General features: G+C 42.6%; 1 protein-coding gene across 1 annotated transcript in view; it reads left to right on the plus strand.

The window, feature by feature from the left end:
• Positions 1 to 2,714: 2,714 nt before the first annotated feature.
• The window catches only part of COL28A1 (collagen type XXVIII alpha 1 chain), a 73,700-nt gene continuing 60,117 nt past the window's right edge, over positions 2,715 to 16,297 (plus strand). The window contains exons 1-7 of the mRNA XM_056857819.1: positions 2,715 to 2,745; positions 4,024 to 4,192; positions 6,936 to 7,492; positions 8,597 to 8,617; positions 12,088 to 12,162; positions 13,811 to 13,861; positions 15,980 to 16,021. Coding sequence (XP_056713797.1) covers positions 4,063 to 4,192; positions 6,936 to 7,492; positions 8,597 to 8,617; positions 12,088 to 12,162; positions 13,811 to 13,861; positions 15,980 to 16,021 — 876 coding nt within the window. The 5' untranslated portion in view covers positions 2,715 to 2,745; positions 4,024 to 4,062. The remainder of the gene's footprint in view (positions 2,746 to 4,023; positions 4,193 to 6,935; positions 7,493 to 8,596; positions 8,618 to 12,087; positions 12,163 to 13,810; positions 13,862 to 15,979; positions 16,022 to 16,297) is intronic.

Here is a 16,297-nt window from a genome sequence, read left to right on the forward strand (position 1 = left end):
TTTGTTTCTATTTTTTAAGCAATGAGATTAGTATATTTAAGGAAGCCCTTTCCCATTTATGGTTTACTGTGCAATCCTATGCAGAGTTACACCATTCTAAATCCACTGAAGTCAATAAACTTAGAAGAGTTTAACTCTGTTTGAGATTTCACTGTCAGGCTCTCGTCTGATTTATTTGTTATGTCTTTTGACATTGTCATGGTGGCTCTAGGTTATTTTAATGTGATTTACTGAACACTAAAAATATCAATCAACATTACGATCAAGAGATCAGACAACAACAATTTAACATCACATTTTACATACCGATGTAAAATTAATATACTGAGATTAAAGTGCATAGCCTTATTGTGCTGTAATTAATTATGCATAAAGGTTATTAAATATCTGCTTTCTTATGGGCAAAGTTTCAGCACAGGCTTTGGCCACTTTAGAGGAGGTCTCATTGGCGTGGAAATCTTCCTGCGAACTTGGATAGAGTAGGGGTGAGCTATATGAAACAGATGTCCTTATAAATGGACAATATAATAATACATGTTCCACTGTTTCAACTGTGTTCAATTGGCAGGAACACAGATGTTGAGGGTAGGGAATATGTAAGTATCTCCCAGTAGCACAGAGGATAGGCAATTAAAACGGGCTAGGGTGAAAGCTCTGCAGCATTAGGGGAATTCTAAAACATAACGATAGTTCGCCAGCACAAAGTTTTGGCTATGAGCCATAGCGATCCGAAAGAATTAAGGTAGTTAATCTAAATGGGTTAAGGTTTAGCTTGAGCCAAAAACATATAGCTTGATACCAACTACGAGCTTCAAGCGACATCTGCCTCGATTCAATTCTAAGAATTGCATTTGGTGTGCAATGAGGAACATCAAATATGCGTCTAAGAAATTTAGATTGAACCATTTCTAAGGGACAAAAGTCTTTGTATAAGCAGATTTGTGAACCGTACAGGAATTGAGGTGTCACTTTACCTTGGAAAACTTTAATTACATAGGGAATATATGAATTCCCTTTCGAGTAGAAACATCTCAGAATAGTGATGCCAATCTTTGGGCACTCTTGGTGACCTGGGTCATCTGAGCCCTCCACGAACCCATCGATTGAAACACTACCCCTATGTATTTGAAGATCTTCACCTGTTCTCCGTCGTGTCCATCGAGCTGCCATCTATGTTTAACATAACTCCTGGTAAAGACTAGAATCTTGGTTTTTTTGGAAATTTTTACAAGAGGCTGGCAACCCTAAGATGGGATTTGTAGGATTTGTAACTGCTTAACTGAAAGGAAGCACAGAATAGGGGTAAATGGACAGTTGTTGCAATATAGGGAAGAAAATAGAGGGGTCCCCTCAGGTACCTCTACTTGGAATTCTGCTATTTAATTTGTTCAAAAATAATTTGCCAATGGAAGTGAGCAGTGAGTTTTTGGATGATACTGAATTATTCAGGATGATGAAAGCCAAAGCAGATTGTGAAGTCCTCCAAGAGGGTGTCTCCAAATTAGGTGAGTGGGCAAAAAAGCAGAAATGAGCTTTAATGCAAGTGTAAAGTGAGGTATTTGGAGAGGCAACCTGCCCAATAACTTTACCCATACCCTGATGGGATCTAAGATCTTGGAGTCATGATGGCTAGCTCAATACAAAAACTCAGCTGAGGGTAGGGTTGCCAGGTCCCTCTTTGCCATCGGCGGAAGGTTTTTGGGTCAGTTCCCATGGAAAAATGCTGCTTTGAGGGTGGAGTCTGTGCATTTTACCCCACTGAGGTACCTCCCCTCCCCAAACCCTTCCCTCCCCAGGCTCCACCCCCAGATCTTCAGGAATTCCCCAACTCCGACTTGACAGCCCTACACCTTGTTCTCTAGGGTTCCTGGAGATTTTGGTGGTGGAGCCTGAGGAGGGTGGGGTTTGGAAAGGAAAGGGACTTCAATGCCATAGAGTTCAATTGCCAAAGCAGCCTTTTTCTCCAGGGGAACTGATCTCTGTCACCTGGAGATCAGTTGTAACAGTGGCAGATTTCCAGCAACCACCTGGAAGTTGGCAACCCTACTCTTATTCTATGACTGTTAAGTTTACTCAGGGTCCTTTAGTGAGAGACTTTGTCAAAACATTTTGGAAATCCAAGTATATAATGTCAACCATGTTCTTAAGCACTGATGTTTATTGATTCTGTTGGACTTAAATGTGCTTAACTCTGAGTTGGGTTGTGGCCATACTTTATATATGTTAAAGTGAAACTGACATTTGGTAAATATTGATATTTACCTGTGGACATTAACAATCAAGTAAATGACTGAATACTCAGAGGTATACTGGTGAATGTTGATAGTCACCTAAATGTGATTCATCGTTGCATCTCCAAAAAATGGGCGGGGATACGTATCTATTTTTAGACTTTGGGTTGGATCCACCCAGCATTTTAATTCAGTCTCACCTAATTCCTCTCCTCACTACAGCCCCCAATCTGCATGCAGGTCTCATGATCCCCAGCAGTGTCTTTTTGGTGATCAAAAAGGGAAGTTTTTCCTCCCTTTTTCACCAGCAGAGAAACGGATTGGATCTAACCCATTCCCCAAATTCATCTGGGGTTGTCAACATTTATGTGTGAATTTTGGATGTTTAGTATGACATATTGATTATACATTTGTTTCTTGATTATCTCCTAGAGGAAGTGTCTTTAAATAATATCATCATGCTAGGGTATAGAAATGTGACAGAGAAGGTCAGAGAAATGAATACAAGTTGTTGGTAAGAATTGCTTTTTTGTTTACATAATATCAAACTGATTGTTTGTAAAGAACTCTCTCAGATCGGCTGTTCCTTTAAAGTAAATGCTCCCACCCAGACTTCTAAACCTGGCTAAATGCCTAACCACTCTGCATTAACTTGGACTAATAAAATATGACTAAAGGACCATGAAAGATCCAGTTGCAAAGTGCCCTGATTTGCACCAAGACAAATTTATTTATTTTAAAGATGCTATCCATTTACAAAAAAAAAATAGGAATGCGTTTTTCAGTTAATATTTGTGCATAGTTTATTTATTCTGCAGTGTGTAGCTTCTATGCTGTGTAAGGTAAGACAACATAATTTTATAATAGTTTGTCTTGGCAAAAGCAAAGCAAATGGAACTTGAATTGCAAAGCTGTCATATTGTTAAAATTAGGCTGTCACTGATCTTCTGTCTTCTGGGAAAGATTGAATTAATTATATCAAAGCGTTGAGTGGAGTTGAGCAATAATACTCAAATAGTTTTTGGGTCTAATGAGTGAAAGTAATTGTTCATTGTAATGTCTTCAAAGTATTTCTTTAACCAGCAAAAAATACTAGGCAAATTTGCTACGATTTTTAGTAATAAGTATGTTGGGGAAATCTTTTAACAGTTATCCAGGAAACCCATGGTAATCCAAAAAGTTGTAAGTGGGCCAAACAGGAATAATATTGTCTTTTTTTGCTACTTTTATGAATAGTTTTGTAGATGTGTTGTTAGAACAATTGATAAAACTGGTTGTTGTCATTCACAGCTAATTTTCTTTCTAAAATATCAAGTGATATAAATCAAGAAAAGTGCATGAGAATCGTCATTATTATGTCTGTTTAGAGAATGTTGTTTAAAGGCACACTCATGCAGACACCCAAGTTGTCTTTTTATAGTAGGGATGCCAGAAAAGTATTCTCAGAGAAATTCTCAGTCATTCCTAGTATATCTGCCAGAGTCAATTGCTAATGCAGTTGTTTAGCTAGAAAGATGTAAATAAGCAATATTTATATATGTATTAAAGAGATAATATGAATCCTGATCAATATTCCATCTTTAAAGCATGTTCTAATAGATATGAACCACTGCAGAAATCGGCTGCATTAAACAAAAAAAAAGTACCTCTTATTTTAAGCATTAATATTTTAATTTAAAAACATTTTAAAAATTGTATAACCCCATTAACAAAGGTATCCCACACAAACTTGTATCATACTTACATAGGTTTATTATGTATATTAATAGCTATTTTTGTTTTGCATTAACAGGAGCATTGAGCAATCCTTGGATTTTGGATTCCAGGCACTATGTGGAAAAAACATTCTGTCTTTTTCCTTTTTGTTTTGGCCGTTGCTACAAATCGTATAGTGTATGGACAAACCAGAAGAAAAGGACAAAGGCCAAGTTCTCTTCTAGAAAGACAAGACAATCTTCAGGGTAAAGCCAATTTCCTAGAACTCACTGTATGAAATGTTTCCAAGCTTAGTGGAATAATTTCCCCGGAAATGGCAAACTAATATATGACCATTTTGTATCTTTGGTAATGAGTCCTGGATTCTCGGGGGTTGCATGTTTCCCATCAATACTGAACGACAAGGAGCTGTATTATTCTCTCCTAAATGGGCATCTCTTTGTACATAAAGAAACTCAACAGAAATGTTGTATGGAATGTGCTGTTAGAAACTGTATACAGTACAACTAGAATGGTTGGAAGACATCCAGACTGCTAGATAGTCCAAAATGTAGGATAAATCACAGTACTGTCTATGTAGGGTTGAAGTGAGGTAAAGATCTGTTAGATCTTCAGTTTATGGGTGGGGACTTTCAGGCAGGTCCCCATCTGCTAGATCCCTAGACAGCTGACATTTTTGGCTATTTTTGGAAGAACCTGCTCCTCATGCACGTGCTAGGGCACTATGCTTCCTGCCTGTCTTTGCAGGTGTGCTGAGAGGAGCAGCAGGATGGCAAGGCATGGTCGTTCAACAGTGGAGATGATTCCTTTTTATCACAGACAGGTTCCAAAAACTTCCTTCCTATGGAAGACCTCTGGGGTTGCCAGGTCCCTCTTCGCCACCAACGTGAGATTTTTGGGGTGGAGCCTGAGGAGGGTGGGATTTGGAGTGGGGAGGGAATTCAATGCCATAGAGTTCAATTGCCAAAGTGGCCATTTTCTCCAGGTGAACAGATCACTATCGGCTGGAGATCAGTTGTAATAGCAGGAGATCTTCAGCTAGTATTCGGAGGTTGGCAACCCTAAAAATCTCCCTTGCATTCTCTCTTAGGCCCAAACTACACATTCGGGTTTTTAATGAGATGGGTCTGGCATTCTCCAGACCCAGCTTGGATTCCCTGCAACTACATACCTGGGGGTGGGGGGAGAGATGGCTCCTGCCCCCCAAAACTGTTTTTCCATGCCAAAACAATGCTGTTGTGTGATCTCCCTAGCCCTGCCCCCCCAAACCTCCCAGCAATGGAGAGGGGGGGACCTGGCAACTCTACTTATGCAGGTCGTGGAGGGGAGGTCCTCCTGTTGCTATTACTTGGCTGTATCCTATCATTCTGTTCAGTCAAGTTAAGAATCTTCCTCTGTCCCAAGGAGACTTCCTCCATCAGAAGAGGCTCTTCATGAGTTTCTTCATAGTGGCCTGTATCCTACCACTTTGAAGACTAATGACTAGAAGGAAATTTCCTTAGACTGGAGGAAGTCTGCCAGCCTAAGGAACATAAGAACATAAGAAAGGCCCTGCTGGATCAGACCAAGGCCCATCAAGTCCAGCAGTCTGTTCACACAGTGGCCAACCAGGTGCCTCTAGGAAGCCACAAACAAGACGACTGCAGCAGCACCATCCTGCCTGTGTTCCATAGCACCCAATATAATAGGCATGCTCCTCTGATACTAGAGAGAAGGATACTGCCCACTGAGCTGAGCAGAGTGGTAGGGTACACCCCGTTGTTTTGGCATCAATCCAAACTGAACATATGAACCAGGACATCTACCCTGAGGCCCACTGATGCATAAAGATGATGGTATGAACCCACACTTAACTTAAAAAAAAACCTAAAACAAAATTGGTATTTGCATACATGTGCCTGTGTAACTTTGCCCTGAATGGCTTTGCTGCCCTCTGCCCTCACCACCACCTTGGATTTGGTCCTGATGTTAAAGCCCATAGGCTACAATTACACAACTGACTTCTATAGATTCTTCTAGACTTGTGTAGTATATGAGATTTATTGAATTCAGTGGAGGGGGAGGAACATGGGCAGAGTTGGGTGTGGGCAGCTAAAGACAACATCTGTGCACATGACTGTTTTTGTGGGGGCTTGTTGCTGCTTAATCCCCCAGTTAAATTATGTCATATTTCCAGTTCCAGTGCAAAAAGAGCACCTGTATGTAAATGAGCATTTAGGCATAACTTGATTATAACTTTTGGCGTATCTTCAAAGCGGCTGTTAAGTAGTAAACTGTGGGTAGAGTAACAGCCTTATCATTACCAGACAGCAGATAGATTAAGTGGTAGTCATGAGAACATATAGGAAAGTGTGAAATCAATGGAGTAATCAAAGAAGATCTTATAGAAGAATATGAATCACAACTTAATAAAAAAATGGCTAAGTGTTTCTGTCTTTGCCTTTCCACATGGGCATACTCTCTGTTCCATTGGGGTTTTCAAAAATCTGCCAGTTAATTCATTGAGGGGTAAGGCATTATGTCTGGCCAAGAAGAAAAGTATTCGAAAAGTTGGAATGGTTAGGAATTCAAGATAATCTGGTCTACTCAACTGTACATGAGGTACAATCTCCAATATGACTAGGGTTGCCAACCTTCAGGTGGTGGCTGGAGATCTCCCACTATTATGACTGATCTCCAGGCGACAAAGATCAGTTAACCTAGAGAAAATGGCCATGTTGGAAGGCAGTATACCCTATTGAAGTCCCTTCACTTCCCCAAACCCCCGCTGTCCTCAGCTCCACCCCCAAAATTTCCAGGTATTTCCCAACCTGGAGCTGGCAAGGCTAGTCATATTGGAGATTGTACCTCATGTACTGTTGAGTAGACTTGTTTAGGATTGCTCTCTATGTGAATTAGTTTAGATCTCCATTTATCTGCTTCTGTTGCATCCTTTTATTTGTTTATCCATGCGAGTTTGATCATCTGTAATGTCTTGTCCCCTGATAGATTCCACCTGCTTCATTGATATCCTCTTTATCCTGGACACTTCTGAAAGTGCCAGAGGGGAACTTTTTCAGAACCAGAAAGATTTTGTCAGCCTCTTAAGTGACAAAGTTTTCCGCCTGAAGCCCAGTCGAGTCCAAAGGTACGATATCCGTCTGGCAATCATGCAGTTCAGCAGCTCAGTCATTATCGACCATCACTTTAGATCCTGGAGAGGCCTGCAGAACTTTAAGCAAACCTTCTCTAGAATGACCTTCATTGGACATGGCACCTACACCTATTATGCTATTGCCAATGCCACTCACCTGTTCCAAACAGAAGGCCGGGAAAAAAGCATAAAAGTGGTTTTGTTGATGACTGACGGTATTGACCATCCAAACAGTCCTGATGTCCAGGGCATCTCTAGCGATGCCAGAGCTCTTGGAATATCTTTCATTACCATTGGGCTTTCTAACGTTGTTGATCGAGCCAAACTGCGGTTGATATCCGGTGATTCTCCTCGGATGCCTGTTCCAATCTTGGATGAGTCCAATCTTTCAGATAAAATCCGGGACCAGTTGGTAAGTAATATTTTAACATATTTTCCATAGCAGGTAGTTTGCTTATTTCATTTATACCCTACCTTTGTCTCCAATGGCAACCCAAAACAGCTCACATTGTTCTCCTCTCCTCCAATTTGTCCTCACAACAACCTCATAAGGTAGGGTAGGCTAGGTGTGTGTGACTGGCTCAAGGTCACCCAGAAAGCTTCCATGGCAAAGTGGAGATTCAAAGCTGGGTCTTCCAGATTCTAGTCTGACAATCTAACCACTAAAAAGTCTTGTGGCTTGTTATAGCCTAACACATTTATTCTGGCATAAATTAAATGTTGCATCCAGTTGGCATATTGTGTGTGTGTGTTAGGGTCTCCAACCTCTTGGGAGAATTTTGGGGATAGAGAATCAGAGAGCGGGTGAATGCTAGAGCATCTAGCAATGTGATTATGTCAAATCAAATCATTTATTATTACAGCCAAAGGCCAGCATAAAATGTAAAATATACATAAAATATACATCCTATATTAAAATTATACAACTTCCACTTACAGCATCTCATCTGTACCAGTTAGTCTGAAGGTTTACCCATATGGTCTTTGTTCTTTGTAAGTGTCTTCCGTTTCCAGCAAACATAGGAGCAAAATTTTGCTACAGAGTATGAGATATAGCTCACCCTATCTTCCAATAGACAGTCTACCAAGGGAGTCTCAGAGGTGTGAGAGTCTACAAATCGAGATAGGAGGGGGTGATTAAACGATTTCTGGCATCATTATAATGTTAGCAATGAAGAAAAATGTGTGCTGGCATCTCTACCGTATCCATGGAGCAAAGACATTTGTGTGTCTCCCTTGGGCAGTGAAGAAACCTTCCTGAGAGTACAATGTGATGATGTCATTCTTGGTTACGTGGCCAGAAATGACATCATCATGTTGCTGAACACTGCTTCGGCACCAGAATATTACCCTGCCACTCACTAGAGTAAGGGAAGGCAAAGGGGGGAGGGGAGAGGGGTAGGAATTCCTTCACTCCCACCTGGCAAATGGCCTCCACGGCGTGTGCCCCATTTAAAAGACTGTTACATGAAATGGCATATGAAGTTAACATATTTTATGTCTTCTTTCTTTCCAGGAAACTTTATTTAACCAGAAGGTAAGTTTAATAGGTTTTGACTGCTCAGTGGCATTCCATTGTGATGTTATTTTTGTGCATTTTTCTGTACAAAAATAAGTTGTATGTAGGAAAAAGCATGCTCCCATGTACTAAATCATTTTGATTTTCCCCACAAATAATTGTGAACATGATTTCCCATCCCGTGCAGCAGTTGATCTTCTTTCCTGTAATAGGAGTAGTTGCAGAGCCAGCATGGAAGTCTTTCTTGAAAAATCCAGAGAACTAAAAGTTTCATGGGCGATGGTGTCCTCTTTAGAGACAGATGGCTGTTTAAAGGCCCCGCTGCCTGTTATATTGGAGATCTTTTGTAAGATTTTGCAATGCGTTTTTGACTTTGAAAAGCAGCCGTGGTGATTTTAACTGAAGTCATAGCACCGGGCCCTGACCTGGATGACTAGGGTTGGCCGGTTGCTGGAACTCGTGACCAATTGCCCACCAATCCAGCAGGCTGCTCAGAGTGGCGGTCGTGCGCTACGTGCTTCCATCACTGCTGGGTTTACTCCCAGAAGCACTGCATCACGACAGGATGCTTTACCACTCAAACCCCTGGGTTTTCTGGCAACTCTATGGATGTCCCAGACTAGTCCGATCTCGTCAGATCTTGTAAGCTAAACAGGATCAGCCCTGGTTAGTATTTGGATGGGAGACGACCAAGGAATACCAGGATTGCTATACAGAGGCAGGCAATGGCAAAACACCTCTGAATGTCTCTTGCCTTGAAAACCCAGGAGTCCCCATAAATCAGCTGCAACTTGACACTACTTTAAACACACACACACACACACACACAATTAGTACTGGACAGGTAAAGGCTAGTATTTCCCCACCACATCATGTTATTTCCCAGTTGAAGCTCCCACTTCCCGGTGTCCAGTTACCTCAGTAGAGGAAGAAGACAGGCACGCTGTCTTTGCCTGTCTTCTTTCCCTACCAGGGCTAATTGCAGACCTGGAAAGTGGTTTTAATCAAGAAAACGTCATGGGGGGAGAAATGAAACTTCTCAAATTTGTATTCAAACCATTTGCATCCTACCTTATCTCCTCAGTTTCAAGGCAATGAAATGCAAAAAGCAGGTCCTGGGATATACATGATGAATAAATTTAAAGAGAGAAATGCAGAGATTAACCAATACATTGAATCAAAAAACACAAATGGCAGATTTAAAAGTGCATATCATTCAAAATGCACATTAACGAAATCGCACAAAATTAAAGACACATTAAAAAAAAATCCTTGAAATTAAAGACACACATAAACAAGAGCACACAAAATGAGAAGGTGTCCGGTGCTGTGCTTCCCCAATCTGAAATTATTTCCCTTGCAGCTGCTTCGTAGGATCAAAAGAACACATGGAATGGTCTGATCGTTGATCTCTACTGTGCTGTGTTGTTTGGCCCTGAGCCTGGAATCACAATAGCAACAGATAAATGAGTGGGCCATGCAGGGTGAAACCTTTTGAGTTGTAAAAGACTAATAAGAAGGGGCAGTGGAAGTTGAAAGGAAGAGGGGAGCAGGAAAGATTCCCATCATGGAAGTTGATGATCACTTGGGACTAAAACTCCACTAGGAGAAGCATTTCTGTTTAAGGAACAATGGGTCACCTTGATATAGGGCATGCGTTTTGCTTTTGTGTGCATTTTGTTGTGTGTGCTCTGGTTAGAGACAAACTAGCTGTGTTGGGCCCATGTGTCAGAAGCATAAGTGGGGAAGCCTTAGGGTTGCCAACCTCCAGGTGGTACCTGGAGATCTCCCAGTATTGCGGTTGACCTCCAGACGACCCAGATCAATTCCCCTGGAGAAAATGGCTGCTTTGGAGGGTGGACTCTATGGCATTATACCCCACTGACATCCCTCCCCTCCAGTGCCGGATTTAAGTATAAGCTAAACAAGCTATTGCTTAGGGCCCCACTCTCTTGGGGCCCCCCCAAAAAAATTAAAGAGAAAAAAACCTGGATGTACATTTCCAAAATATAAGATAAAAAACAAATAAAATAAAACCTACATACAGCAACAGTGTTTTGTGTTGTGTAGACTCCTATGATGTAAGTAATGGGCCCCGCCTGCTAGCCTGCTCCCTAAAATATCACTGATTTGCTCATTTCCTTATATAGGGTGCCTACATTCTGCATGGACTGGTTGCATGGCAACATGTAGAATGCAGCTGCAGACTGCAATGCAGCACAGTTGAATGTAGGTCAAGCTGTTGTATCTGTTATCTGGACATATAAAGGGCCCCATTACCTTCAATAGCTTAGGGCCTCATCAAACCTAAATCCGGCCCTGCTCCCCTCCCCAAACTCCGCCCTCCCCAGGCTCCACATCCAAAATCTCCAGGTATTTCCCAACCCAGAACTCTTTCCCACCTATGCTTCTTCCCCAAACACTTCTCCCTAGTTCTTTATTTCCTGGGGGAGCTCTGAGATTGGGTATTGCACTGAGCTTTGTACCTATTCACAAGCAGAAAGACTTCCTGCTGCTACTGAGTATCGTTGAAGCCCAGCATTTTGCACTGAAGTAGCAGCTGGACCCCAGACTCTCAAAAATACCAGTTACCATTGGCAACTAGGCAACTACATTTGTGGTCTCCTGGACTCAGCAAAAAATTCCCCATGCAGGACTTTGTGTCATGTTAGAAGCAGCTTCCAAGGTGAAGACCAATTTCCCCTTCCTCAGGAATGTAACACTAGCTGGCTAACAATCCCTTTTAATTCTATGAGGTAGCTTTTTAAAACAAGTATGTTCAGATGTACAACATTTAGGGAAAAAATATTATGTCCGAGAGTTAAATACAGGTGTGTCAAACTCAATTGTGACGAGGGCCGGATATAACATAAATGTCACTTAGTCAGGCTGGGCCATGCCTCTCCAGCCCATATCGAGAGTGGTGGGTGGCTGGCTGCTTTGGCTGGTTCATGGACTGGATAAGAGCTCTCAGGGGCTGGATCCAGCCCGTGGACCTTATGTTTGACACCCCTGGTTAATACTTTCAGTGTTCAAAATCAAACCATTTATTCTGCTCCTTGCTGATTTTGCTGTGCAGAAGTCTTGATCTGCTTTTGAAAACTTTATCCCATTTTTTTATTTTTTAATATATTATTTGTAACTTGCTTTGAGTTCCAAATGTCATTAACATGGGTAATATACGTTAATGATGATAGAAATAGTGATTTGTCTATGGAGGGTTGGTTCTCTATTGATCCCTATCTGTCTTGCGCAGGGATTAATTGTGCAATTTGAAGAACGCTTTAGCCCCATTGAATAGACCTGAGTAGGATTCTGAGGAGATCTATTCAGGGTTGCTTCCTATATTTCTAAAAGCAGTTAGTAGGAAGTAAGCCCCATTGAATTCAATGCTGGGGATGTCACTGTCAAACTGTTCATTTAAAATTGTGTCCCTCGTTTTGAGATATGAAACTCTTTTGCTGATGTTTTTTGTCAATAAACAAAAGTGCTGTGAGCCAGATCGCTGTGAACAAAAGCGCTGTGAATGCCAAAAGGGAGAGCCGGGACCTCCGGGACCTGCTGTAAGTGTATTTTTGTTTGGCCTCTAAAACCTTTGCTTATATTTCATAAGGTCAAACTGTCTCCACTTTCTATGGTAAAACTTCAAGCAGAATATATTGATTATTGCAAAAAAATTTTTTACAATGTATGTCAGAGGAGGAGGGATGGTTCATAATGTGCTCAGGAAAGAAGAAAAAGCACTGGGTTGAAGCTATAGGAAGGTCGATTTAAACGTCTGCATGTTTTTTCCCATCCTGACCTGGTTGGCCCAGGCTAGCCTGATCTTGTCAAATCTCAGAAGCTAAGCAGGGTCGGGCCTGGTTAGTACTTGGATGGGAGACCACTAAGGAATACCAGGGTCACTATGCGGAGGAAGGCACTGGCAAACCACCTCTGTTAGTCTCTTGCCTTGAAAACCCTATGAGGTCACCATAAGTTGGCTGTGACTTGATAGCACTTTACACACACAGTGTACTTGCCTTCCACTGAGGTCATCTTTGGAAGCTCTTGCCTGTGCACCCCCATGTTCTCAAGCTAGTTCAGGACGTCAGAAAGAAGAGTCCGGTAGAATACAAAGGCAGCAGGAAGCTCTGGTCTTCCAAAGTAACTGGTGTTGTGCAACATTGGACCCAAAAAATTAAGCAAAGACAGGTGAATGTATGGAAACATATTCTATTTAGCATTATTTTGCATCCAAAAAAGAAGCAAGGTCCAATAGACACTAGGGAATTGTGACTCCAGGATAAGAATCACGGTAGAGGGTTAGAACATCCAACCTAAGTGGATTAGGAGCATTGCTATAAACCGGCTGGAATTTGTGCCATTCCTGAACATCGCACAATAGAGCCACCCTCAGAAAAAATAAGGATCTCCATATATACTTAAGGAACTCCCCAAGTGTTCAGAAAAACAGGACTGTGTTAATTAACCAAAAGAGAAAAGAATGCTTGCTCCCACCCAATGGCCTGATCAGAACTAAATACATTTGAGAGCCGATGCACACTTCATAGAGTATACAGGTTGAGAAAATCTGTGGTGCCTGATTCAGTTCATGACTGTAGCACGTGTGGAGAAGAAGCTTCAGCATTCCCCCACTTCCCCTACACCATTTTCCAGACAAGAAATAGCGGGGAGCACTATTTGGCCTCTTGGAGAACCCGGTGATTATACATGTGGGTTTTTCCAACAGGACAAATGATTTACTCCTGGTACTCTTGCAGGTAGGAAAATGGCATGGTGGTGGTGGGGGAGGCTGAAATGCCTTCTCCGGATGTGCTGCAGTTGCTTTCTGGGAAGTGCGCACCTCATTGTGTATTACATAGGCCACAGGGACCTAATCTGTGAACTCCATAATGTGTGCATTTGAACGTCAAAAGGCGGGGGGAGGGAATTAGCCTACTTAAGGAATTGAGTGTTAGAGAATCCTGAAATGGGGAGATTTGGGGGAGTGAAATGGGATTTACATATTGACCCCTTCTGCATTTCCAAATTCCACTTAGTTTATTAGATTTGTAATTACAATATGTTTTTCTTATTAATTTTGTGATAGTTTTGATTACCAATAACTCCTGCCATCCAAGTACTTAAAAAAAAAGAATAGGTCATCTATTCTTACAGTTAAAAATATTTCTTTGTCTTTTTCTTTTCTTTTCTTTTCTTTTGCTCAAGGGATATTCTGAAAGAGGGCAGAAGGGTGAACGCGGATCTAAAGGAGAAAAGGTAAATGAACAGAGGGCTTCCCCCATTTAAATAATACAGGATTTTAAAATGTTTTATTCTAGAAAAAGTTGAGATGTATTTAAAAACAGACTCTGGAAAGATATCCATTGTTTGAACATAATTTGTTTTTTTAAGGTTTTACACTTTTGACTTTTGTGTGTGGGGGGGTGAGTAAAGGAAGATAGAACTGCTGATCAGCTGATTGAAAGGGCCAATCTGGAGTTCCTGAACTGACGGCTTGTGGGAGTCAGGCTGTTCTAGGGATCTCTCATCCTTTCTGATAAATGCAGTGCCAAACCTAAGTTCCCAAGAAAGCATTCTAGCTCTATAGGAGGCCTAGACAGGCTTTGAATCTCTTTTGAAGGTGCTGGAGTCAGTTTTCCACACTCCTCTTCAGTCCTACACGTTGTCCCCCTTACCACTCTGCTCTCCCCGGGACCTTGCAGTGCTCCCCTCAGCCATTTGAAAGCTCCTCCTCCCTCAAATGATGCCCCCCTTTCTCCTTTGCTGTCCCTGGAGCTTAGGGTTGCCAACCTACAGGTGGTGGAGATCTCCCGGTATTACAACTGCTCTCCAGGTGATAGAAATCAGTTCCCCTGGAGAAAATGGCCGCTTTGGCAATTGGACTCTATGGCATTGAAGTCCCACCCCAAACCCCACCCTCCTCAGGCTCCACCCCCAAAATCTCCAGGTATTTCCCAACTCGGAGCTGGCAACCCTACTGGAGCTGCTTCTCAGAACACCTGCATGATCCCCAAATCCACTTCCTTCCCTACTGAAACTGTCAAGTATATGTGACTGGAGCGAACACATGTTGAGCCCCACTTCCCTTCTTTCCTTTGGCTGGAGGGGCAACGGCTCAGTGGAAGAGCCTCTGCTTTGTATGCAGAAGGTTCCAGGTTCAACCCCCGGCATCTTCAGTTAAAAAGATGAGGCAGTGGGTGATGTGAAAGACCCTAGAGCAGTGGTGGCGAACCTATGGCACTTGTGCCAGAGGGGGCACTCAGAGCCCTCTTTGTGGGCACGCGCACCGTCGCCCCAGCACAGAGTTCACCTGAGTTCGTTACTACAAAGCCAGAGGGACGCGGGGCCGGGCTGCTTCCCTCTCCCTCTCCACTCACGCCTGAGGGCATTTCTCACATCACCTGCCCCTCTGCCCAGCAGCCCAATGGGAGCGCTTCCTCCCTCCCCTGTCACATGCGGCAGAGCAGCTCACATGCGGCGTGAGGGTGCGGCACGGACAGCAGCCTGTTGAGTCTGTGGCGAAAGTGATTCCCGTGGTGGGGTTGGAGAGGAGCTAGGTTGAAGGGGAGCATAGCTCACAGCATGGCATAGCTGGAGGGGAGCAGAGCGCTTGGGCCACAGTGCGGGCTTTGCAGCACCTCCCACCTTTCAATGAAATCCCCTACTAAAAGAGGAACACCCACTTACCCAGCATGTAATTAACCTGTGGAACTCCTTGCCACAGGATGTGGTGATGGCATCTAGCCTAGATGCCTTTAAGAGGGGATTGGCAAAAAGTTGTTTGTATAATTGAAAGCTCTGTTATTGTGTTTTTCATTTAAGACAAAAGATGTTAATGTATGAGTTGTTTTTTCTAAACGAAAACCTCAGTATTCAGGTTAAATTGCCGTGTTGGCACTTTGCGATAAATAAGTGGGTTTTGGGTTGCAGTTTGGGCACTCGGTCTCTAAAAGGTTCGCCATCACTGCCCTAGAGAGCAGCTGCCTGTCTGAGTAGACTATACTGACCATGATGGAACGATGCAGGATGGTGCTGCTGCAGTCGTCTTGTTAGTGGCTTCCTAGAGGCACCTGGTTGGCCACTGTGTGAACAGACTGCTGGATTTGATGGGCCTTGGTCTGATCCAGCAGGGCTGTTCTTATGTTCTTATGTTCTTATGACGGTCTGATTCAGTATAAGGCAACTTCCTGCCTCTAATATGTCAAACACTAGCTTGTAAGCTTCTTGCACTTTAAAGAGCCATGCACACTGATGGCGCTATGCAAATAATATCACATAAAAGTTGGGCTTTGTACAAGGGCAAATGTAATAGCAAAACAATCATGTATTTGTAACATAAACACAAATCCTCATTGGTTTATTCCTCCTTTCTAGGGCGAGTTTGTAAAAGGAGACCCTGGAGAAAAAGGTTCTGAGGTACAAAGAAAATGATAACTGTTGACTACCTAATAGTATGCTTGAGTTGTATTTTTGGTTTCTCGCCACAGATATTCTTCAACCTCCGTCCTTTCGGACAGCCCGTCCTCTCTTGATGTCACTGGCAGCTGAGCTGTTATGTCACCAGCAGGGCTTTGCAATCAGGAGTGTCACAACCTTTGGGGCTGCCATTACCTTGCTTTCACAGATGGATGGTACTAATGTTGCTTGCTCAAGGATGATTGGAAGGCCTTAACATTGGCATTGTGAAGGCAA

Source organism: Euleptes europaea, chromosome 11, assembly GCF_029931775.1.
Source record: "Euleptes europaea isolate rEulEur1 chromosome 11, rEulEur1.hap1, whole genome shotgun sequence".
Lineage (NCBI taxonomy): Eukaryota > Metazoa > Chordata > Lepidosauria > Squamata > Sphaerodactylidae > Euleptes > Euleptes europaea.